Source organism: Pantherophis guttatus, chromosome 2 (assembly GCF_059756535.1).
Source record: "Pantherophis guttatus breed Tessera chromosome 2, ASM5975653v1, whole genome shotgun sequence".
NCBI classification, from domain to species: domain Eukaryota; kingdom Metazoa; phylum Chordata; class Lepidosauria; order Squamata; family Colubridae; genus Pantherophis; species Pantherophis guttatus.
Window position 1 is genome coordinate 267239525 of NC_142064.1, and position 25034 is coordinate 267264558.

At 42.2% G+C, this 25034-nt stretch overlaps 1 protein-coding gene across 1 annotated transcript; it reads left to right on the top strand.

The window, feature by feature from the left end:
- Positions 1-5480: 5480 nt before the first annotated feature.
- Positions 5481-24832, top strand: LOC132711732 (uncharacterized). The gene is given in 4 exon segments (XM_087885249.1): positions 5481-5788; positions 9135-11707; positions 23014-24203; positions 24779-24832. Coding segments are annotated over 3 exon segments (3336 nt in total). The 5' UTR covers positions 5481-5788; positions 9135-9615.
- The last annotated feature ends 202 nt before the right edge of the window (positions 24833-25034 follow it).

Consider the following 25034-nt stretch of genomic DNA (forward strand, 5'->3'; position numbering starts at 1 on the left):
GGGTGAAAAACGGTGGTAAGTCACTTTTTCAGTGCAGTTGTAACTTCGAACATTCACTAAATGAACTGTTGTAAGTTGAGGACTACCTGAATTGCACTTTACTAATGATAAAGGTAAAGGTTTTCCCTGTTCAGTCATTTCTGACTCTAGGGGACGATGCTCATCTCCGTTTCTTAGCCGAGGGAGCCAATGTTGTCCGAAAATGCTTCTGTGGCCTGGTCGCCAATATGACTATAGGCTGAGGTGTGGTTCTTAAGTGAATTCGGCTTTTCCATTCACTTTACCTGTCAGAAGGTTGCAAAATGGGGATCACATGACCCCTGGACACAGCAACAGTCATAAATACGAGTCAGTTGCCAAGGGTCTGAATTTTAATCACATGACCATGGAGATGCTGCAAAGGTCCTAACGGTGAAAAACGGTCATAAGTCACTTTTTCCAGTGCTGTTGTAACTTTCAGTGGTCACTAAATTAAGGTGACCAGACGTCCCGCTTTTGGCGGGACAGTCCCGCTTTTGAGCAATTTGTCCCGCGTCCCGCGGCGTTTTAAAAAAGTCCCGATTTTTCATTCTGCCTCCTGAGTCCCCGCTGATGGCTAGAGGGAAAAAAAACTGTTTGAACTCTTGCCGCGGGGCTTCAAAGGGCCGACCTACAGCTGATCAGTGTTAAAAAAAAAAAACCTTGGTATATTTGCGGCGCAAGGCAGCCCTCGTTTCCTGCCGACTCGGAGCGGTAAACAGCGTCTGGTTCAGGGAGCAGCCGGATTTTGCTCTCCATTGCTCTCTCGGTCCCCTGCAAGCTCTCATCTGTCGAGAAGCCCAACCAAAGTTTCCCGCGCCATTTCAGGGAGTGTTCCTCGAGAGACGAGAGCTTGCAGGGGGCCGAGAGAGCAATGGAGAGCAAAATCCGGCTGCTCCCCGAACCAGACGCTGTTTACCGCTCCGAGTCCCAAGCGACAGGAGAGGAGGGCTGCCTTGTGCTGCAAATATACCAAGGTGGAATCCTGATGCCGCCCTTACAGCGGAGAGAAGAAGCCGTATTTTGCTCTCCATTGCAGACACCAGATCGTAATGCACCACCTGCAAAAATGCGAAAATTTCCAAATGTAGCCCTGCCCTCTTACAGCTCTCCTGATGTTCAACTGTTGTCTCTCAAGGAGGATACTTGGCCAGCCTCATGCTTGATGTCTCCCACCTTGGCAGCTTTAAGACTTGTGGACTTCAACTCCCAGAATTCTCCACAATTCCCCAGAATGGGCTCGGCGGGAGTTGAAGTCCAAACATTGTAAAAGAGCCACAATTGCCCAGCCCTGGGCTAGGGTAGGCTGATGCCACGCGGATGGGAGGAGGGGCGGGCGACCCAGCAATTAAGTTGTGGTTTGGAGGTATATATGGGGGAAATTATTTGGTTTATTATTATTGATAGATATAATTAATTGATTTGTAAGAAATTGGATTGCATGGAAATAATCGGAATATTCATGTTCATATTGATTAATATACAAAAAAGATAGTTATATAACTAATTGATTTATATTAAAATGTTGAATTTGTATTAAACAACTGTATTACATAATTACATAATTAACCAATGTGAGGATGGATATAAAAATAGATGACAATGGGAAGGGGTATAATATAGAATAGAAGGGAAAAATTGAATTTGATTAAGATTAGAGATGAGGATGAAGGGTAATATTGGGTTTTTTAAAAAAATAGATGAGGAATAAATATGGCAAAAAGGAAATATAGAAATTGTAAATTTAATTGAAATGACTAAATGCTGTTTAAATTTGTGAACCAGCCAAATATTCTGTTCAAAGAAAATACATTGTATGTTTGTATGTGTGTTTCTAATTACTGCTATTTATTCATATTTGTTCTCTTTTATTCTTTAAAGTTTAACAATTCATTCTTTATCTTAATATCTTTATATTTGTTTGGGGTTGGCTTTCTTCCCGTTCATCTTTTTTATTGTACAGCAATCTTTCTCCTCAAACCTACCACCTCTCTCTTTTCTTTCCTTCTTACTTTCTCTTCCCCCCACCCTCTTTTTCTCCTCCCTACTTCCTCTTCCTTTCTCCTCCTCCTCCTCTCTTCCTCCCTCTCTTACCCTCACTCCTACTCTAATTTCTCTTCCTTCATCCCTCTCTATTGCTCTATCCTTTAATGCATATGGACTACTCAGAGGGCTGAAAAAGTTATTTTTGACTGGTCCTCACACTTTTGACCAGTCCTCGAACTTACGACTGTCCTCACATTTTACATTTTTGACCTATCTTGTCATCATGGTGAAGAGAAGCAGTTGTGAAATGAGTGACATGGTTGTTAAGAATGCTGCACAGGCATAAATATGAGGATGGTCATAAGTGTGAGGACCAGTCAAAAGTGCGAGGACCTGTCAGAAATGACTTTTTTCAGCCCTCTGGTTAGTCCTTTTGTGCATATGGACTACTCGGAGGGCTGAAAAAGTTATTTTTGACTGGTCCTCACACTTTTGACCAGTCCTCGAATTTACGACTATCCTCACATTTTACATTTTTGCCCTATCTTGTCATCATGGTGAAGAGAAGCAGTTGTGAAATGAGTGACATGGTTGTTAAGAATGCTGCACGGGCATAAATGTGAGGATGGTCATAAGTGTGAGGACCAGTCAAAAGTGTGAGGACCTGTCAGAAATGACTTTTCAGCCCTCTGAGTAGTCCCTATACACATAGCCATGGCCACCCGGTCACATGACCAGCTAGCCACGCCCCCCAGTCACATGGCCTCCAAGCCACGCCCACACAATAAGCCACGCCCACAATGGTGTCCTTCTTACCAATGTTAAAATCTGTTCACCTTACTCTATACACATAGCCATGGCCACCCAGTCACATGACCAGCTAGCCACGTCCACAAAATAAGCCACGCCCACAATGTCCCTCTTTACCAATGTTAAAATCTGGTCACCTTACACTAAATGAGCTGTTGTAAGTCGAGGTCTACCTGTATTTATTGTCATGCATACTGCTGGAAAGTCCTTTGCACCTGGACCCAGTTTAACAGACGTTCTCAAAACCAGTTTAGGACCAGTTCTGAAGACTTTTTTGGGTTTACAGTTATAACAAAGGCTAACTAAAGAGAACTTGTTCCAAAATGGAATCGTGATTGCAAACACATTTTTTCTTCCCTGTTGCTTTAAATCTGGGCTGTAAAATGAATTCTGCAGAAGGAAGCAGGGTTGGTTGGGAGATCATTTCACACTCAGGTTGGTCAAACTTTCCAAGAAGCTGAACGGGTTAAAAGCAGAAAGTTCAGCAGCTAGAGTAGATCCAGAAATGTAGACTCCTCTTACTGAATTCCTTTTCCTGCAGCTCCTTTGGAGAAAACTTTGAGTTTGGTGTTGCCGTTCTTGAATTTTGCTGGGCGAATCTCAACAGTTCGGAAAGAGTAAGTTAAATTTGAAACTTTCAGAAAAAGATCAGATCAGAAAATAAGAAATCCAGGAAGGGGGAGTGGGGGGGGGAGTTAAAGGGAAATTATCCTTGAGTAAATAATTTCTTTTTTTAAAAAAAGCTGCACCTATTTAACGCTCTCCTGGTAGAGGAGAGGATACAACAGTTGGTCCTTGCAGAGCTCTCTCTTCCTACAGAAAATTGAGCCTCCATGTTCAAGCATAGCACACAGCTCCGCAATCCAAGTGCGGGAAAGGCATAAAAGGAGGGCGCGGAGGCGTCACGGGCGGGAGGGACAAAATGACAAAAAGAGCATCGGGGCTATTGAGTTGCAAGCGGCGTCTCTTCCTTCGATGAATCGTGACTCTCTTGTCATGTTCACCAAAGCCTCGGATTAACAGAATAACAGGAGTTGGAAGAGACCTTGGAGGTCATCTGGTCATTTAGCCGGAGCAGGGGGTTGGACTAGATAGCCTCCAAGGTCCCTTCCAACTCTGTTACTCTTAGTCCAACCCCCTGCTCAAACAGGAGAGCCTGTATCATTTCCGATGGATGGCAATCCAGTCTCCCCTTGAAAGCTTCCAGTGATGAAGCTCCCACAACTTCTGAAGGCAAACTGTCCAGATGACCTCCAGGGTCCCTTCCAACTCTGTTACTGTTACTGAGTGGTCAGTGGGGCACTTGAGTTTACTTCTGCATTCCCCTTTTTGTGGTGACTCATAGATTCCCTACCCAGTTGATTCAATTTCATTCAAACACGGCAGTTGTTAAGTGAATGCTACAATCATTAAGCAAACCCATTGATCACTAGGGATATAAGCATGGGTTTCTGGCAAAAATGTAAATCATGGTCATGTGACTGCAGGATGCTATGAAAGGCCACAACTGCTGGCTGGTTGCCAAGCACCCAAAATGTCATGTGACCCTGGGTGGAGGCCCCTCCCCCCCCAGTCCTCAGAAGTTCAAATCTGGGTCATAAATGGCTAAATGGCTGGTCGTAAGGCGAGGACTATCTGTAAGTCACAGGATTGGTCTTGTCGCAGTTCTGTGTCTACCATCTGCACAGCTATAGAAGAGCAATATTCTCAATAGCAGTAATTGCAAGAGGGATCTTGGAATCCGAGTGGACAATCACTTCAATGTGAGCCAGCAGTTGTGTGGCAGCTGTCAATAGAGCCAAGGCAGTGGTGGGCTGCAGTAACAGAGGGATAGAATCAAGATCACGTGAAGTTTATAGTATCACTTTATAAAACCTTAGTAAGACCACATTTGCAATATTGCATCCAGTTTTAGTCACCGTGATATAAAAAAGATTTTGAGACATCGTGCGCAGAAAAGAGCAAGAAAGATATAGGGGACCGGAGGCTAAAATATCCGATGAGCGGGTGCAGGAACTGGGTATGTGTAATTTAATGCAGAGAACGGCTAAGGGTGACATGATAGCAGTCCTTCAATAGTTGAGGGGCTGACGCAGAAAAGGGGGTCAATCTATTCCTCAAAGTGCCTGAAAGTAGGACAAAAAGTAAAAGGGAGAATTATATATATATATATATAATTATATATATATATATATAATATATATATATATATATATATTATATATAATATAATATATATATATATATTTATATATATATATATATATATATATATATATATATATATATATATATATATATATATATATATATATATATATATATATATATATATATATATATATATATATATATATATAAATCCAACCTACAATTAAGAAGAAATTGTCAGTGAGAACAATTAATCGGTGGAACAAATTGCCTCTCAACCTGTGTGTGTTCCATCAGTGGAGGCTTTTAAGAGGAGACTGGAGACCCATTTGACTGGGATGATATAGGTTCTCCTGCTTGAAGAGTTGGTCCCTTCCAACTCTTACTCTGTAATTCTGTAAGAACTTCATGAACATTCAGGGCTCAGCATGTAGCTAATCTCCAGAAGCTTAAGTAGCTTCACATTTCACTCTTTTACTTGGCTCTGTTGCAAAGATAGGTTGCTAGGAGTCTAAAACAACTTGATAGCATATAATCGGTGACAACATCTTGCAAACGCCTTAGGCAGAGACGGGACAAGTGTGTTTTTTCGCCTCCTGTCAGGAGATGGCGGTCACTTCTGTGCCTACAAAGCCGTCAATACAGTAGCTGCATCTGCGGTTGATCCTTAAAGGAGTTAAAACCATCAAGTACTGTATTGCTAGAAAGGAATGAGGAAGAAGAGAAGCACAGAGGAACTTCCTGTACCGGATCCCTCATGGGTGGAAGGTGGCTTGCAGAGCGGCTTTTGTGCTCTTCCAAAAGTTGAAGCATCAGCTGGAAGGTGAGTTGAGGGCAAGTTGGAGGAGAGGCCAGAAGCAAGTTGGGCTATTTGGTTTGGATGCTGCCAACCGATGCACATTTATGATGGTCACAACATCCCACCATCATGATCCCCATTTTTGACCTTCCCAGCTTGTTTCTCATAGGCAAAGTTAGTGAGGATGATGACGGCAAGAAATTGCAAGTGACAGTCATGTGAAATTGCCTTTAACAACCCACAGTGGTTTTCTTTACAACTCCACAGGAACAGATGTAAGTTGGCAGTTAATGTGACATCATGCTTTATGATCGGACTGCTTAGTGACACAGATGCCAGTCCCAAATGTGGGGATGTCACCCGAGGAATTGTGGACAGGAGGACAGTATTTTCTTATCTGGAGCTGAGGACTTCCATCGGTATAACTGGTGTTTTAAATTTTGCAGAGGCTTTAGGCATCATTTCATCAGTTAAAGCCCCCACATCTCTAAATTTAGCTGAGAAGGTTTAATTGTAACCATTTTGGGACATTTTTCAGGCTGAAAACATGGATTTTTCACATACATACATTTGTAGGTGTAAATGTAATTCTCTCTGCAGTTGGATAATCTATCCCCAGTGCTTCTAGATATTCAGTCATGTGAAAAACAGAGTACACCCTCTTTGAGTTGTATGGTTTTATGTATCAGGACATACTAAAAATCATCTGGTCTGTACACTCTTAAAAGTAGGTAAATATAACTTCAGATGACATATTACATCACGTCATCATCAAAGGTGGGTTTGCTAACGGTTCATGCACACGCACCACTTAAAATTAGAGATCAGACATAGAAGACCCAGGCCTTCGCAGATGATATGGCCTTTATCTTGGAAGACCCTTTAAAATCAGGCATATCCTTATGTTCTGTCCCCAATCACACGCACATGCACACACACCAACAGACGTTCAAGAGTTAAAGACCAAACCAGCCGGCAAAATCCTTTTCCGTAAGATAACGGAACTTGGCAACAACCTAGTGGCTGCCTGCCAAGAGTTTATTATTTACGAAGAGGAGAGATAACTTCTCCCCACTTCTGATACATCAAAAGAAACAGCTCAATAATTACGGAGGTAATCAAGTCCAGAGATAATCCAGCTAAATCTTATAGCAAAAGTCCGACAATGCAGAATGGCGTGGAAGCTTTCAGCTTTGTTCGTCACAAGGTTTGACTGGCCACAACACTCCTTTTTATATCCTGTGGGGTGTGGTCCAGTGACTCAACCTAATCTCGGGCACACCTTTTCTTCTGTCGCGCACGCTTATCTCTGCGACGCTGGCGTGGATCCAGCAAAGACTCATTACCCTCATCACTGTCCATCTGTGGCTGCGTGGACGTGCTTGGGGCCGGCCCTATCTCTTGCCCTTCGGGGGACACCGAAGGCATTGCCAGAGAGGAGGGTCCTGGAGAGGAAGGCCTTGCCAACTCCTCTTCTTCACTCTCGGAGTCCTCTCCTGCCGATGATACAGGCTCAGGTAATGGAGCCACAACACCTTACTGGAAAAAATTGAGGAATTTGGGGCTGTAGCAGGTCTGTTAATCAATAAAAAGAAGATGAATATTTTAACTAAGAATATCTCAGAGAAAGGCAAGCAGGATCTAGAGGAAGCAACAGGACTTAGAGTAGTTAGTAAAGTCAAGTACCTGGGAATTTGGTTAACATGTAGATGCTCGAGCATCCAGGAGGATAATTATACTAAAATACTAACTCAGGTAAGGAAAGATCTTGATAAGTGGGGTAAAATTCAATTATCACTCTTGGGAAGGGTAGCAACAATAAAATCTTATGTTCTACCAACATTTAATTTTCTTTTTCAAACAGCTCCAGCGAATCTATCAAATAAATTTTTTACAGATCTAAACCAGGTAGTAACCAAATTTGTATGGCAAGGGAAAAAACCCCATATTAAAAAGAAAATGATGCAGGAGACAAAAGAAAGAGAGGGTCTTGGTTTACCATGCTTGGAGAATTATTATTTAGCCGCCTTACTAGTTTGGGTTAAAGAATGGATTATTTTAAACAACAAGCGTCTTCTTAGGATAGAAGGCCACGATTTGCAACAAGGTTGGCATGCGGCACTCCGGCAGGACAATGCCCCCCAAAGTAAATGGTTCACTCGGCACTATATAAGGAATATTTTAATTCGGAGTTGGGAGAAGTTTAGTAAAAAATATTATACCAAAGTACCTTGTTAGATATCACCTCTAGAATCTTTGACCTATCCTATACTATTTAATTATTTTCTGTATGACCAAAAACGGTCTCTTGCATTGTTGCAGAGGAATTTTTGCCCACTCTTCTTTACAACATTGTTTCAGTTCATTGAGGTTTGTGGACATTTATTTATGCCCACCTCTCGAGAGGTCCCACCACAGCATTTCAATTCGGGTGAAGTCTGGACTTTGCTATTGCAAACCTTGATTCTTTTCTTTTTCAGCCATTCTGTTGTAGACTGGCTGTTGAGCTTGGGATCATTGGCATGGAAACAAAAAAAATGGGATTTCTTCTTTGCTCTACCAGCGTAAGACTAGCGTAAAGCTAGTGCTGATAGAGCAAAGAAGACATCTGATCTCTTGTTTCAATGACAATCCTTTCCTCCCTAGCCAGTGTAAATGACGACAAAATCTTCTTAGATCTCTTCACCAGCATAAAACTAGTGCCGGTGTAGCTAAGAAGAAATCATAGTAGTTTATGCTGATTGGAAAGAAAAGGATTGCAACGAAAGCAAAATAGGCCTGATTTCTTCTTAGCCCCACTAGCACTAGCTGTACATTAATGTTGTGCTGGTAGAGCAAAGAAGAAATCTCATCTCTTTTGCTTCCATGGCAATCCTTTTCTCCTCAGCCAGGGTAAATCACTAATGCTGGCTGGAGTGAAAGGATTGCCATGGAAAGAAAAGAGTTTATATTTCTTCTTCTTGATGATGCCACGTGGCCCAGCTGACTTCCTCAGCTCATCAGAAATTTCCTAAGTGAATGGTGATGGGGGAGTGGGGTTGGGGAGGAATGCATAGTATATTGCAAAGCAGGCCAACATACTGGGGTCTGGGGATTGTGAGGACTGACTGGGCAAGATGGAAGGGAAATAGATGGGTGGGTATGCTGCAGCATCTCTGCAGTGAAGGAGTCAAGGACTCCTGGGGTGGGAGGCGCTGCAAAAATTCAACTTTGAAACAGATTAGTATTTAGCATTTGGGGGAGTGTTGTAACTTCAAACAGTCGTTGAATGGCCAGTCGTACCTAAAGGATTACCTGTACTTCTTTTTTTCACATCTTCTGCAACCCTTTCATAAAGAATAAAACTTACACTTTCTTTTGAATCTTACAGACAAAGATGATGCCAACATAAGCACACTGGACAACTGAGAATAACAAGCAACACTGAAAAGCAAGGTAAATTGAAGCAGAAATAAATATCTTCTATTTCCTTCAGAAAGCTGCAGAATTCATCTACTTCATCAGCTGGTAAGAGACAGAAAAGAGAAAATCATGAAGAGATTTGCAGCTGGAAAAAGTAGATTATATAGAATTTAAGAATATGTTACTCGAAAGGATTATAGGAGACCATTTTTCCGTTCAGAAAAAGAGGGAAATATCTGGAAGCCAGTGGGGAAGAAAATATCAATTGGATAGTCACATATGGCAGCCAGTAATGCAGGCACCAACAAAATAGGGAATCACACATATTTTTGACCTCCTTAAGAATGTCAGTGATGGAAAAGCTCCATAGATGTGCCTATTGTGGGAAAAGTAAAGAGTTCAAATCACAAGAGGATCTACACTGAACAAAAGCCATATAAATACTCTGAATGTGGCAAAACTTTAGTCAGAATAGCTCCCTTGCAATTCATAGAAGGATCCTCATAGTAGAGATGCCCTACAACTGCTCCCAATGTAGTAAATGCTTTTGCAAGCATGGCAACTTTGTGATACATCAGAGGACTCACAACAGAGAGAAACCATATGAGTGTCCAGATTATGGGAAAAGTTTCACAGCAAATTCCCACCTGGTGAAACACCAGAGGACTCACACAGGAGAGAAACCCTTTGAATGTTCTGATTATGGGAGAAGTTTCAGACAGAATTCCCACCTCATTGTCCACCAGAGGACTCACACCAGGGAGAAACCATATGAGTGTCTAGATTGTGGGAAACATTTCAGAGGAAATTCCCACCTGGTGATACACCAGAGGATTCACACAGGAGAGAAACCCTTTGAATGTCCTGAGTGTGGGAAAAGTTTCAGTCATAAGTCCAACTTGGTGAACCACCAGAAGACTCACACAGGGGAGAAACCCTTTGAATGTCCTGATTGTGGGAAAGGTTTCAGTGAGAATTCCAGCCTGGTGAGCCACCAGAGGACTCACACAGGGGAGAAACCCTTTGAATGTCCTGAATGTGGGAAAGGTTTCAGTGAGAATTCCAGCCTGGTGAGCCACCAGAGGACTCACACAGGGGAGAAACCCTTTGAATGTCCTGAGTGTGGGAAAAGTTTCAGTCACAATTGCAGCCTGGTGAACCACCAGAAGACTCACACAGGAGAGAAACCCTTTGAATGTTCTGAGTGTGGGAAAAGTTTCAGTCAAAATTTCCATCTGGTAAGACACCAGAGGATTCACACAGGAGAGAAGCCCTTTGAATGTCCTGATTGTGGGAAAAGTTTCAGTCAGAATTCCAGCCTGGTGAAACACCAGAAGACTCACACAGGAGAGAAACCCTTTGAATGTCCTGATTGTGGGAAAAGTTTCAGTCACAATTCCAGCCTGGTGAAACACCAGAAGACTCACACAGGAGAGAAACCCTTTGAATGTCCTGATTGTGGGAAAAGATTCAGAAACAATTCCAGCCTGGTGATACACCAGAAGACTCACACAGGAGAGAAACCCTTTGAATGTCCTGATTGTGGGAAAAGATTCAGAAACAATTCCAGCCTGGTGATACACCAGAGGACTCACACAGGAGAGAAACCCTTTGAATGTCCTGATTGTGGGAAAAGTTTCAGTTGGAATTCCAGCCTGGTGATACACCAGAGGACTCACACAGGAGAGAAAGCCTTTGAATGTCCTGATTGTGGGAAAAACTTCAGTCTCAATTCCCGTCTGCTGAAACACCAAAAGATTCACACAGGAGACAAACCACACAAGTGTCCAGAATGTGGGAAAAGTTTCAGTTACCGTTTTAACCTGATGAGCCACCAGAGGATTCACACAGGAGAGAAACCCTTTGAATGTCCTGAGTGTGGGAAAAGTTTCAGTCACAATTCCAGCCTGGTGAGCCACCAGAGGATTCACACAGGAGAAAAACCCTTTGAATGTCCTGAGTGTGGGAAATGTTTCAGTCACAATTCCCACCTGGTGAGCCACCAGAGGATTCACACAGGAGAAAAACCTTTTGAATGTCCTGATTGTGGGAGACGTTTCAGTCGGAATTCCCACCTGGTGGGCCACCAGAGGATTCACACAGGAGAAAAACCTTTTGAATGTCCTGATTGTGGGAAAAACTTCACTCTCAATTCCAGCCTGCTGATACACCAGAGGACACACACAAGAGGGAAACCATACAAGTGTACAGATTGTGGGAAAAGTTTCAGTCAGAACAGCAATCTAGTGAGCCACCAGAGGACTCACACAGGAGAAAAACCCTTTGAATGTCCTGAGTGTGGGAAAAGTTTCAGTCAGAATTCCTACCTGGTGAAACACCAGAGGACTCACACAGGAGAAAAACCCTTTGAATGTCCTGATTGTGGGAAAAGATTCAGTCAGGATTCCCACCTCATTGGCCACCAGAGGACTCACACAGGAGAAAAACGCTTTGAATGTCCTGATTGTGGGAGAAGTTTCAGTCAGAATTCCCACCTCATTATCCACCAGAGGACTCACACAGGAGAGAAACCATATGAGTGTCCAGACCAGCAGAGTCAAACTATTTGATTGAGGGGCGCATCAGGATTGTGGTTGATCTTGTGGGTGGGCGTGGTGGGGTGATGTCACATGGCCAGCTCGACATTTTTTGTGTCATGGGGCGCCTGTGGTGGCCCAGGCAGGTCTGGGGAGATCCATTGTCTCCAGCAGAGGAAGGCGAGACAATGGTAAGTGCCAAAAACCTTGTTCTCTCCATCCCTCTCAGGCCACACAAAGGACCCCCGGGCAACAGCACAGGCTGCCCAGAGCCCTTGGAGCGTAAGCGCCCAGCCTGGCCCTCAAGCTCCCATTGCACTGGGACCCCACAGCCAAGCCCTGCTTCCCCCAGTGGGTGCCCGGCTGCGCTTACCTCCTCCTCAAGGCTGCTGCTATGCTCGCTGTCCTTGGGCATGTTGCTCATGGTGTATGCAGGAGGGCAAAGTGTGTGTGTCAGAGGGAAGGCCACTCCTTCTCCATGCGAGGAGCCCCAGCTTTGTAACTAAAGCATCCTCAGCAATAGGAAGGGAGATTACCAGGAGAGGTCAGGAGGAGGGGACAAGGGGATAGCGAAAGGGCAGAAGGGCAGCTGGTGGCCAAGTACTAAGGTAGGATTTTCCTCAGAAGCTGACTCCCTCTTATTATAATCAGCAGCCGTTAAATGAATGTGTAAGTTGTTAAGCGGAACATTGGCTACCTCAGGGTTGGGGGAAGGTCTTAAGAGGCCTAGCGCAGGACATTTGATAAAGTTGTGTTAGGAAATGACTATTACCTAACCTGTTGGGTTGGCAATATATAAACCATCAATGTAGCTTTAAGACTGCTGTATTGCATCATACTGTGTCCTGATTGGTTAGCTCTGTAGCCAATGTCCTTAAGAGGGAGCTAAAAACATGGTTTGTTCTCTTTGCTGTTCTTGCTCTCTGATATCTCTGTATGCTACTGTTTGCAAATCCAGAAGAACTGTTTATTGTAAATGACCACGACGACTGGTAAGAAGACTTTGTTATTGGATTATCCCTGGACTGTCTTTTTGGCTATCTCCTGCTTTATATGTGTATGACCTGGACTGTTTATTGAACTGTGCCTTATTATTTCCTGAAAGTAAACACAACTCAGTGTATCTGTGTGTTGACTATGTTTATTCGTAACTACTCTCAATCGCTTTCATGTGTACACCCTTGCTATTCAAGGGTTACTCTGCGAATTCCTTAACAAGATGACCACCATTTACTTCTTGGTAAGGGAAGCATGCAGTGGGATACCTCAAGGCTCAGTCTTGGGCCCAATAATGTTCAACATCTTGATAAATGATCTAGATGAGGGATAGAAGGGGAATTATCAAATTTACTGATGACACCAGAGGTAATACTTTCAAAGGATCTTGACAGACTTGAGAATTGGGCAACAGTATGAATGGATTTCCAGAGGAAAAATTGCAGACTACAGGAACCGTGTTCACGTTTAAAATTTGGAATTAACCACAGATATATTTTTTCAACTTCCAAAATACCTGAATAGCTTATAATTAAGCAAACTTTTCAAATTGTTATTTCCTCCCAGGGTTACCTTCGCTTTTCCATTACCTGATTTGGGAGTCAGGGTGGGGAGACCGTATCACGTTGTTTTTTTTTAAAAGAATACAGAGTTAGTTTTCTTTTCTCTGCTTTAGACTTTAGAATTGCTTTGTCTGTTTTAAACGTATAATCAATTGCGAAAGTTATTTTCAAATTTCCCACAACTATGATTGATATTTTGTTAACAGTGAGAGAAAGTAGTGCCTAAATTTAGGATAACTTAGAATAGGCAGCACAGAGAAGTAGTGGTAATTATATAGTTGAGTACTACCTGTATTGCACTTTACTAAAGATAAAGGTTTCCCCTGTTCAGTCATTTCTGACTCTGGGGGATGATGCTCATCTCTGTATTTTAGCCGAGGGAGCCAACGTTGTCTGAAGATGCTTCCGTGGCCTTGTGGCCAGTATGACTATATGCTGTTATGCACGGAATACTACCTTCCCACCAAAGTGGTACCTATTTATCTACTCGCATTTGCAAGCTTTTGAACTCTTCAAAAGATGGACAGGAGCTGGAGCAAGTAACGGGAGCTCAACCTGTCACGTGGTGCTCGGGTTTCAAACCCAGGCTGACAACTTTCCAACTGACAAACTCAGTTGTTGTGATACACAACAATCCTTAAACCAAGGATGTGCAAATACACAATGCCCAAACCTTGTCAGGTGTGTCAGAAGGGACTCTTGCTGTAGGAAAACACAGTCTTTTTCCACCAGTCAAAATTTCAGGTAGTCCTTGACTTACGACCACAATTGAGCCCAAAAGTTGCATTGTTAAGTGAGTTATACCCCATCTTATGACCTTCCTTGCCACAGTGAATCATTGCAGTTGATAATTAGTAATACAGTTGTTAAGTGAATGTGGCTTCCCCATTGATTTTGCTTGTCAAATGGTTGCAAAAGGGGATCACCTGACCTTGGGAAACAGCAACGGACATAAGTATGAACCAGTTGTCAAGCATCTGGATTTTGATCACTGTTCATAGGGATGCTACCAAGGTTGTAAGTGTGAAAAATGGTCATAACTCACTTTTTTCAGCATCATCGTAACTTTGAACAGTCAGTAAATGAACTTGTAAGTGGAGGACTGCCTGTATTAGTTTAGTTCCTTTCCAGATATACTGTTAAGATCTTAACACCTGGGTAGCTTTTCAATGACCAGGATTAAACCAACATTGGAAATGCAGGTAATCCTCGATTTACAACTGTAATCTAGCCTGCAATTACAATCGTAATCATGATGGTCATTAATGGGTCACCACACAATGTGCCCAATTCTACAACCTATTTGGTGGCAGTTGTTAAGCGCATGCAACAATTGTAAAACAAACAGCCTGACTAGATGGCTCAGTGGCTAAAACACTGAGCTTGTCGATTAGAAAGGTCGGCAGCTCGGTGGTTCAAATCCCTAGTATAGATCTCCTGCATGAGCAGGGGGTTGGACTAGATGACCTCCAGGGTCCCTTCCAACTCTGTTACTGTTACTGAGTGGTCAGTGGGGCACTTGAGTTTACTTCTGCATTCCCCTTTTTGTGGTGACTCATAGATTCCCTACCCAGTTGATTCAATTTCATTCAAACACGGCAGTTGTTAAGTGAATGCTACAATCATTAAGCAAACCCATTGTTCACTAGGGATAGAAGCATGGGTTTCTGGCAAAAATGTAAATCATGGTCATGTGACTGCAGGATGCTATGAAAGGCCACAACTGCTGGCTGGTTGCCAAGCACCCAAAATGTCCTGTGACCCTGGGTGGAGGCCCCTCCCCCCCCAGTCCTCAGAAGTTCAAATCTGGGTCATAAATGGCTAAATGGCTGGTCGTAAGGCGAGGACTATCTGTAAGTCACAGGCTTGGTCTTGTCGCAGTTCTGTGTCTACCATCTGCACAGCTATAGAAGAGCAATATTCTCAATTGCAGTAATTGCAAGAGGGATCTTGGAATCCGAGTGGACAATCACTTCAATGTGAGCCAGCAGTTGTGTGGCAGCTGTCAATAGAGCCAAGGCAGTGGTGGGCTGCAGTAACAGAGGAATAGAATCAAGATCACGTGAAGCATTAGTATCGCTTTATAAAACCTTAGTAAGGCCACGTTTGCAATATTGCATCCAGTTTTAGTCACCGTGATATAAAAAAGATTTTGAGACATCGTGCACAGAAAAGAGCAAGAAAGATAGAGGGGACCGGAGGCTAAAATATCCGATGAGCGGGTGCAGAAACTGGGTATGTGTAATTTAATGCAGAGAACAGCTAAGGGTGACATGATAGCAGTCTTTCAATAGGTTTTTTTTTTTGAAAAGATTTTTTATTTTTGTTTTTCATCAACATATTTAAATGTACAGTTTTTTATCCATCCTTATGCATTATTCATTTATCTTATTCTTTTAACTTCCATTAGCTAGTTAATTAATCTGCTCTTTTACCATTTCGTTCCTTTGTTTTAATACCTTTCCTCTTTCTCTTCCCTTCTTTCTCCTCTGTCTCTTTCTACTTTCCTCATTCCTCCTCTCCTTCCCTTTTCTACTTCCTCTCCTCTTTCCCTCTCCTCTCTTCTTCCTCCCTTTCTTACCCTCTCTCCTACTCTTTTTTCCCCTTCTTTGTTCCTCTCCTTTTCCCGTTCTTCTTTTCTTCTCTTCCCACCTCCCAACTCCCCTCCTTCCCCCTCTCTACTCCTCACCCCTTTTCCACTCCCTTGTTTCCTTTTTCAATTCAATCTGAGATGGTATTCGAGCAGACCGGATTTCTATTTACATACATCTTCATTTCAAATTTCTTGTTTACTTTACAATTATACCTCTTCTAACATTCCTGTACCTTATTAATCAATCCATGTAGCATCTGGGTATAACATTTTTGTGCCATCATCTTCAAAATTTATCACCATTTCTTAACACATTTATTTTTGGAGCGCTGAGCAGTCTTTCAATAGTTGAGGGGCTGACGCAGAAAATGGGGTCGACCTATTCCCCAAAGGGCCTGAATGTAGGACAAAAAGTAACAGAGGGAGAATTATTTTTTTAAAAAATCCAACCTACAATTATGAAGAAATTGTCAGTGAGAACAATTAATCGGTGGAACAAATTGCCTCTCAACCTGTGGTTGTTCCATCAGTGGAGGCTTTTAAGAGGAGACTGGAGAGCCATTTGACTGGGATGATATCGGTTCTCCTGCTTGGAGAGTTGGTCCCTTCCAACTCTTACTCTGTAATTCTGTAAGAACTTCATGAACATTTAGGGCTCAGCATGTAGCTCATCTTCAGAAGCTTAAGTAGCTTCACATTTCACTCTTTTACTTGGCTCTGTTGCAAAGATAGGATGCTAGGAGTCTAAAACAACTTGATAGCATATAATCAGTGACAACATCTTGCAAACACCTTAGGCAGAGACGGGACAAGCGTGTTTTTTCGCCTCCTGTCGGGAGATGGCGGTCACTTCTGCGCCTACAAAGCCGTCAATAGAGTAGCTGCATCTGTGGTTGATCCTTAAAGGAGTTAAAACCATCAAGTACTGTATTGCTAGAAAGGATTGAGGAAGAAGAGAATCACAGAGGAACTTCCTGTACCGGATCCCTCATGGGTGGAAGGTGGCTTGCAGAGCAGCTTTTGTGCTCTTCCAAAAGTTGAAGCAGCAGCTGGAAGGTGAGTTGAGGGCAAGTTGGAGGAGAGGCCAGAAGCCAGTTGGGCTATTTGGTTTGGATGCTGCCAACCGATGCACATATATTTATTTATTTTTGAAAAAAGTTTTTTATTTTTATTCCTTATACACATATTGTAAATGTACATTCTCTTATCCATAATGGATCATATATATACGTATTTTTTTCTAATGAAAGCATAAAAATAAGATTTTGATCACATTTGTGGTTGCTCTTCTACCCTCTCTTTTCCCTCTTTTCACAACAAACCTTTCTTTCTCCTCCCTCCCTCCCTCCTTTCCTCTTCTACTTTCTTCCTCTTCCTCTCCTCTCCTCCCCTACTTCCCCTTCCTCTCCCCCACTCCTCCCCTCTTTTCCCCCTTTTTCACCTTCTCTCCTGCTCTTGTTCCCTTTCTTCCATTCCTCTCTCTCCCTCTCCTCCTCTTTCCTTTCTTTCTCCTTTGTTGTGCAATATTTCTCTTATTTGGTGTCCGAGCAACTCCAGTTTTCTAATAATCTATACTTTCTTTTCAATTTCTTTCCCATTTTACCCAATCTATCATTTCAGAATTGTAGATTTATATTTATAATCTTCTTTCTTCCCCCTCCCCCAACCCCCTTTTCCATTTACTCTGGTGTCATCTGAGTTTCTATTTCTTTTTTATCTTATCCCTCATTTAACTTTATATTATCTATATCATTCATCTATCAACTTTTATTCATATTTCCTTTCTATCCATATGTAGAATCCTTCCCATGTCTTGAAATACACCAATTCCTCTTTATCTCTTATTCTTAGCGTCAATCTGTTCATTTCCGCTGTCAGCCCCAACGCACAGCTGCGTGTCGGGGTTGCCATTCCGATGGGTGCGGAGGTTCTGGCAGAGAGGCAGCTCCCATGGCACACTGGCTCTTCAGTGGCCACCTCCTGGCCACCAAGCAATGTGAAGATCCCTCCTTACCTGCCTCTTTGTCATCTCCTGGCCTGGCAGCAATCTTTCTGAATGGACTGGACAGCGAGTACAGCTGGGAGCTGTTGCATTCATTTGTGTGTGTGGAGTTTTCTTTATACACCGGAACCTAACATCCACACAATCTAAAATTATTTTTATTACTTCACCTTCTGACGGAATTTTCTCTGTCTTCCAATTTTGTGCAAATACAATTCTTGCTGCTGTTATTAAATATATAATTAAGTATGCTTCTTCTTTGCTATATCTTTCTGGCAAAATACCCAATAGAAAAATCTCTGGTTTTAATTCTATAGGTTTATAGGTCCATTCCTCTCTCTCCCTCTCCTTCTCTCCCTCTCCTCCTCTTTCCTTTCTTTCTCCTTTGTTGTGCAATATTTCTCTTATTTGGTATCTGAGCAACTGCAATATTCTAATAATCTATACTTTCTTTTCAATTTCTTTCCCATTTTACCCAATCTATCATTTCAGAATTGTACGTTTATATTTATAATCTTCTTTCTCCCCCCCCCATCCCCCTTTTCCATTTACTCTGGTGTCATCTGAGTTTCTATTTCTTTTTCATCTTATCCCTCATTTAACTTTTTATTATCTATATCATTTATCTATCAACTTTTATTCATATTTCTTTTCTATCCATACGTAGAATCTTTCCCATATCTTGAAATACACCGATTCCTTTTTATCTTTTATTCTTAGCATCAATCTGTTCATTTCCGCACAGTCTAAAATCTTTTTTATTACTTCACCTTCTGACGGAATTTTCTCTGTCCTCCAATTTTGTGCAAATACAATTCTTGCTGCTGTTATTAAATGTATAATTAAGTATGCTGCTTCTTTGCTATATCTTTCTGGCAAAATACCGAAAAGAAAAATCTCTGGTTTTAATTCTATAGGTTTATGTAACATTTCCTCTAACCATATCTGTAACGGGGGCACATTTATGATGGTCGCAACATCCCACCATCATGATCCCCATTTTTGACCTTCCCAGCTAGTTTCTCATAGGCAAAGTAAGTGAGGATGCCGGCAGGAAATTGCAAGTGACAGTGATGTGACATCATGCTTTATAATCGGGCTGCTTAGTGACACAAATGCCAGTCCCAAATGTGAGGACTACTTGAATGGGGATGTCACCAGAGGGATCGTGGACAGTAGGACAGTATTTTCTGTCCTTATTTGGAACTTCCATGGGTATAACTGGTGTTTTAAATTTTGCAGAGGCTTTAGGCATCATTTCATCTGTTGAAGCCCCCACATCTCTAAATTTAGAATAGAATAACAGAGTTGGAAGGGACCTTGGAGGTCTTCAAGTCCAACCCCCTGCCCAGTCAGGAAACACTACACCACTTCAGACAAATGGTTATCCAACATCTTCTTAAAAATTTCCAGTGTTGGAGCATTCACAACTTCTGCAGGGAAGTTGTTCCACTGATTAATTGTTCTAACTATCAGGAAATTTCTCATTAGTTCTAAGTTGCTTCTCTCCTTGATTAGTTTCCACCCATTGCTTCTTCTCCTACCCTCAGGTGCTTTGGAGAATAGTTTGACTCCCTGTTCTTTGTGGGAACCCCTGAGATATTGGAACACTGCTATCATGTCTCCCCTTCTTTTCATTAAACTAGACATAAACAGATCCTGCAACCATTCTTCGTATGTTTTAGCCTCCAGTAAATAAATCATCTTTATTGCTCTTCTCTGCACTCTTTCTAGAGTCTCAACATCTTTTTTACATCGTGGCGACCCAAACTGAATGCAGTATTCCAAGTGTGGCCTTACCAAGGCATTGTAAAGTGGTGTTAACACTTCATGTGATCTTGATTCTATCCCTCTGTTTCTGCACACTGCTGGCTCATATCTAAATGGTTGTCAACTCGGACTCCAAGATCCCTCTCACAGTTACTACTATTGAGCAAGGTACCACATGTATGGTACCTGTGCATTTTGTTTTTCTTGCCTAAATGTAGAACCTTACTTCTTTCACTGTTGAATTTCATTTTGTTAGATAGCGCCCAATGTTCAAGTCTGTCAAGATCTTCTGTATCTTGAGCCTATCTTCTGGAGTGTTGGCTATTCCTGCCAGCCTGGTGTCATCTGCAGATTGGATGAGTTCCCCATCTATCCCCTCGCCCAAGTCATTGATGAAGATGTTGAAGAGTACTGGGCCTAAAACACAGTCTTGGGGTACTCCACTGCATACTTCCCTCCATGTAGATGCAGTTCCATTGAGGACTACACATTGAGTGTGATTGGTCAGCCAGTTACAAATCCATCTGGTGGTGATGCTGTCTAACACACATTTTTCTACTTTATCTAGAAGTAGGTTATGGTCTACTTTATCAAATGCTTTACTGAAGTCCAAGTAAATTATATTGACATCATTCCTCTGGTCCACTAATTTTGTCACTTTGTCAAAGAATGAAATAAGATTAGTCTGACATGATCTGTTATTGATAAATCCATGTTGGCTTTTGGTTATTACTTTGTTTGCCTCTAGGTATTTGGTAATTCGTTGCTTGATTATCTTTTCCAGAATCTTCCCTGGTATTGAGGTCAGGCTGATAGGTCTGTAGTTTCCTGGATCTGTTTTTTTTTTCTTTTTTGAAGATGGGAACTATATCAGCTCTTTTCCAATCCTCTGGCAGTTTCCCTGTGCTCCAGGATCTTTGAAAGATATAGTTCAGTGGTTCTGAGATCTCGTCTGCCAGTTCCTTCAGAACCTTGGGGTGTAATCCATCTGGTCCTGGTGATTTGAACTCGTCTAGGGTAGACAGGTGTTCATTTACCATTTTCTTTCCTATTTTAACTTGTGTTCCTAATCTGTGTTTTGTGGTGCTGTTTTTGATAGGTTGGACTGTTTTTTCCTTTTCTGTAAAGACAGATGCAAAAATGAGTTAAGTAGTTCTGCTTTCTCCCTGTTGCTTGGTTCAGAAGGTTTAATTGTAACCATTTTGGGACATTTTTCAGGCTGAAAACATGGATTTTTCACATATATACATTTGTAGGTGTAAATGTAATTCTCTCTGCAGTTGGATAATCTATCCCCAGTGCTTCCAGATATGCAGTCATGTGAAAAACAAAGTACACCCTCTTTGAGTGGTATGGTTTTATATATCAGGACATACTAAAAATCATCTGGTCTTTACACTCTTAAAAGTAGGTAAATACAACTTCAGATGAACAACAACACATGACATATTACATCACGTCACCATCAATGGTGGGTTTCACTTACCTTTGCTAATGGTTCGTGCACGCACACCACTTCTGCGCATGCGCAGAGTGTATTTGATGATGTCCGGGCGGGTGGGCGGAGCCTCTCACCACCGCTACTACTGGTTCAGCTGAACTGGGCCGAACCGGTAGCAACGCACCACTGGTCACCATGTATTTTACAAAAGGAAAGCCAAAATGGAGGAGCCACGTGTGAAAACTAACACCTTATGATTCAATATCTTATAGAGCCACTTTTAGCAGCAATAACTTCAAGGAATTGTTTTCTGTATGACCAAAAACAGCCTCTTGCATTTTTGCGGAGGAATTTTGGCCCACTCTTCTTTACAACATTGTTTCAGTTCATTGAGGTTTGTGGGCATTTGTTTATGCCCAGCTCTCTAGAGGTCACACCACAGCATTTCAATTGGGATGAAGTCTGGACTTTACTACTGCAACACCTTGATTCTTTTCTTTTTCAGCCATTCTGTTGTAGATTTGCTGTTGAGCTTGGGATCATTGGCATGGAAACAAAAGAGATGGGATTTCTTCTTTGCTCTACCAGCGTAAGACTAGTGTAAAGCTAGCACTGATAGAGCAAAGAATACATCTGATCTCTTGTTTCAATGACAATCCTTTCCTCCCCAGCCAGAGTAAACCACGACAATATCTTCTTAGATCTCTTCACCAGCATAAAACTAGTGCCGGTGTAGCTAAGAAGAAATCATAGTAGTTTATGCTGACTGGAAAGAAAAGGATTGCAATGGAAGCAAAATAGGCATGATTTCTTCTTAGCCCTGCTAGCACTAGCTTTACATTAGTGTTGTGCTGGTAGAGCAAAGAAGAAATCTCATCTCTTTTGCTTCCATGGCAATCCTTTCCTCCTCAGCCAGGGTAAATCACTAACGATTTATGCTGCCTGGAGTGAAAGGATTGCCATGGAAACAAAAGTGTTTATATTTCTTCTTCTTTATTATGCCACTTGGCCCAGCTGACTTCCTGAACTCGTCAGAAATTTTGTAAGTGAATGGTGATGGGGGACTGGGGTTGGGGAGGAATGCATAGTATATTGCAAAGCAGGCCAACATACTGGGGTCTGGGGCCTCTGAGGACTGACTGGGCAAGATGGAAGGGAAATAGGTGGGTGGGTATGCTGCAGCATCTCTGCAGTGAAGGAGTCAAGGACCTCGGGGTAGGAGGCGCTGCAAAAATTCAACTTTGGAGCGGATACGTATTTAGAATTTGGAGGAGTGTTGTAACTTCAAACAGTCGTTGAATGGTCTGTCGTACCTAAAGGATTACCTGTACTTCTTTTTTTCACATCTTCTGCAACCCTTTCATAAACAATAAAACTTACACTTTCTTTTGAATCTTACAGACAAAGATGATGCCAATATAAGCACACTGGACAACTGAGAATAACAAGCAACACTGAAAAGCAAAGCAAATTGAAGCAGAAAAAAAAATATTTTCAATTTGCTTCAGAAAACCACAGAATTCGTCTACTTCATCAGCAGGAAAGAGACAGAAAAGAGAAAATCATGAAGAGATTTGCAGCTGGAAAAAGTAGATTATATAGAATTTAAGAATACGTTACTCGAAAAGGTCAAAGGAAATCATTTTTCTGTTCAGAAAAAGAGGGAAATATCTGGAAGCCAGTGGGGAAGAAAATGTCAATTGGATAGTCACATATGGAATCCAGAAATGCAGGCACGAACAAAATAAGGAATCACACATATTTTTGACCTCCTCAAGAATGTCAGTGATGGAAAAGCTCCATAGATGTGCCTATTGTGGGAAAAGTAAAGAGTTCAAATCACAAGAGGATCCACACTGAACAAAGGCCATATAAATACTCTGAATGTGGCAAAACCTTACTTAGAATAGCTCCCTTGCGATTCATAGAAGGATCCTCTGGGTAGAGATGCCCTACAACTGCTCCCAATGTGGTAAATGCTTTTGCAAGCATGGCAACTTTGTGATACATCAGAGGATTCATACCAGGGAGAAACCATATGAGTGTCCAGACTGTGGGAAACGTTTCACAGCAAATTCCCACCTGGTAATACACCAGAGGACTCACACAGGAGAGAAACCCTTTGAATGTCCTGATTGTGGGAAAAGTTTCCGTAAGAATTCCCACCTAGTGATACACCAGAGGACTCACACAGGAGAGAAACCCTTTGAATGTCCTGATTGTGGGAAAGGTTTCTGTATGAATTCCCACCTAGTGATACACCAGAGGACTCACACAGGAGAGAAACCCTTTGAATGTCCTGATTGTGGGAAAAGTTTCAGTCAGAATTCCCATCTAGTGATACACCAGAGGACTCACACAGGAGAGAAACCCTTTGAATGTCCTGATTGTGGGAAAAGTTTCAGTCAGAATTCCCACCTCATTATCCACCAGAGGACTCACACAGGAGAGAAACCCTTTGAATGTCCTGATTGTGGGAAAAGTTTCCACAGGAATTCCAGCCTGGTGTTACACCAGAGAACTCACACAGGCGTAAAACCCATTGAATGTCCTGATTGTGGGGAAAGTTTCATTGCAAATTCCCACCTGGTGATACAACAGAGCTCTCACAGAGAAGAGAAACCCTTTAAATGTCCTAAAAAACCTTTTCAATGTACTGAAAAACCTTTTCAATGTCCACATTGTGGAAAAAGTTTCAGTCTCAATTCCAGCCTGGAGAACCACCAGAGAACTCACATAGGAAAGAAACCGTTTGAGTGTCCAGATTGTGGGAAACATTTCCGTTACCATTTTAACCTGGTGAATCACCAGAGGATTCACACAGGGGACAAACCGTACAAGTGTCCAGAGTGTGTGAAATGTTTCAGTCAGAAATCCTCTTTGGTGGCACACCAGAGGACTCACACAGGAGAAAAACCTTTTGAATGTTCTGATTGTGGGAAAAACTTCAGTCTCAGTTCCAGTCTGGTGAAACATCAAAAGACTCACACAGGAGAGAAACCACACAAGTGTCCAGATTGTGAGAAAAGTTTCAGTTACCGTTCTAACCTGGTGAGCCACCAAAGGACTCACACAGGAGAGAAACCATATGAGTGTCCAGACTGTGGGAAAAATTTCAGTTACCGTTCTAACCTGGTGAGCCACCAGAGGACTCACACAGGAGAGAAACCATATGAGTGTCCAGATTGTAGGAAAAGTTTCCGTATGAATTCCCACCTAGTGATACACCAGAGGACTCATACAGGAGAGAAACCCTTTGAATGTCCTGATTGTGGGAAACGTTTCAGTGAGAATTTCAACCTGATGATACACAAGGCAACACATACACAAGAGAAACCGTATGAATGTCCAGAGTGTGGGAAAAGTTTCAGTTATTGTTCTCACCTTGTGAACCACCAGAGAATTCACACAGGAGAGAAACCCTTTGAATGTCCTATCTGTGGGAAAAGCTTTAGTGATAATTCCAACCTGATGAAACACCAGAGGACTCACACAGGAGAGAAACCCTATGAATGTCCAGATTGTGGGAAAAGTTTCAGTCAGAATTCCTACCTAGTGATACACCAAAGGACTCACACAGGAGAGAAACCCTTTGAATGTTCTGATTGTGGAAAAAATTTCAGTCAGAGTTCCCACCTCATTATCCACCAGAAGACTCACACAGGAGAGAAACCCTTTGAATGTCCTGTTTGTGGGAAAAGTTTCCGTAGGAATTCCAGCCTGGTGTTACACCGGAGAACTCATACAGGCGAGAAACCCTTTGAATGTCCTGATTGTGGGAAAAGTTTCATTGCAAATTCCCACCTGGTGATACACCAGAGAATTCACACAGGAGAGAAACCCTTTGAATGTCCTGAATGTGGGAAAAGTTTCAGTCGGAATTACCACCTAGTGATACACCAGAGGACTCACACAGGAGAGAAACCCTTTGAATGTCCTGATTGTGGGAAAGGTTTCAGTCTCAAT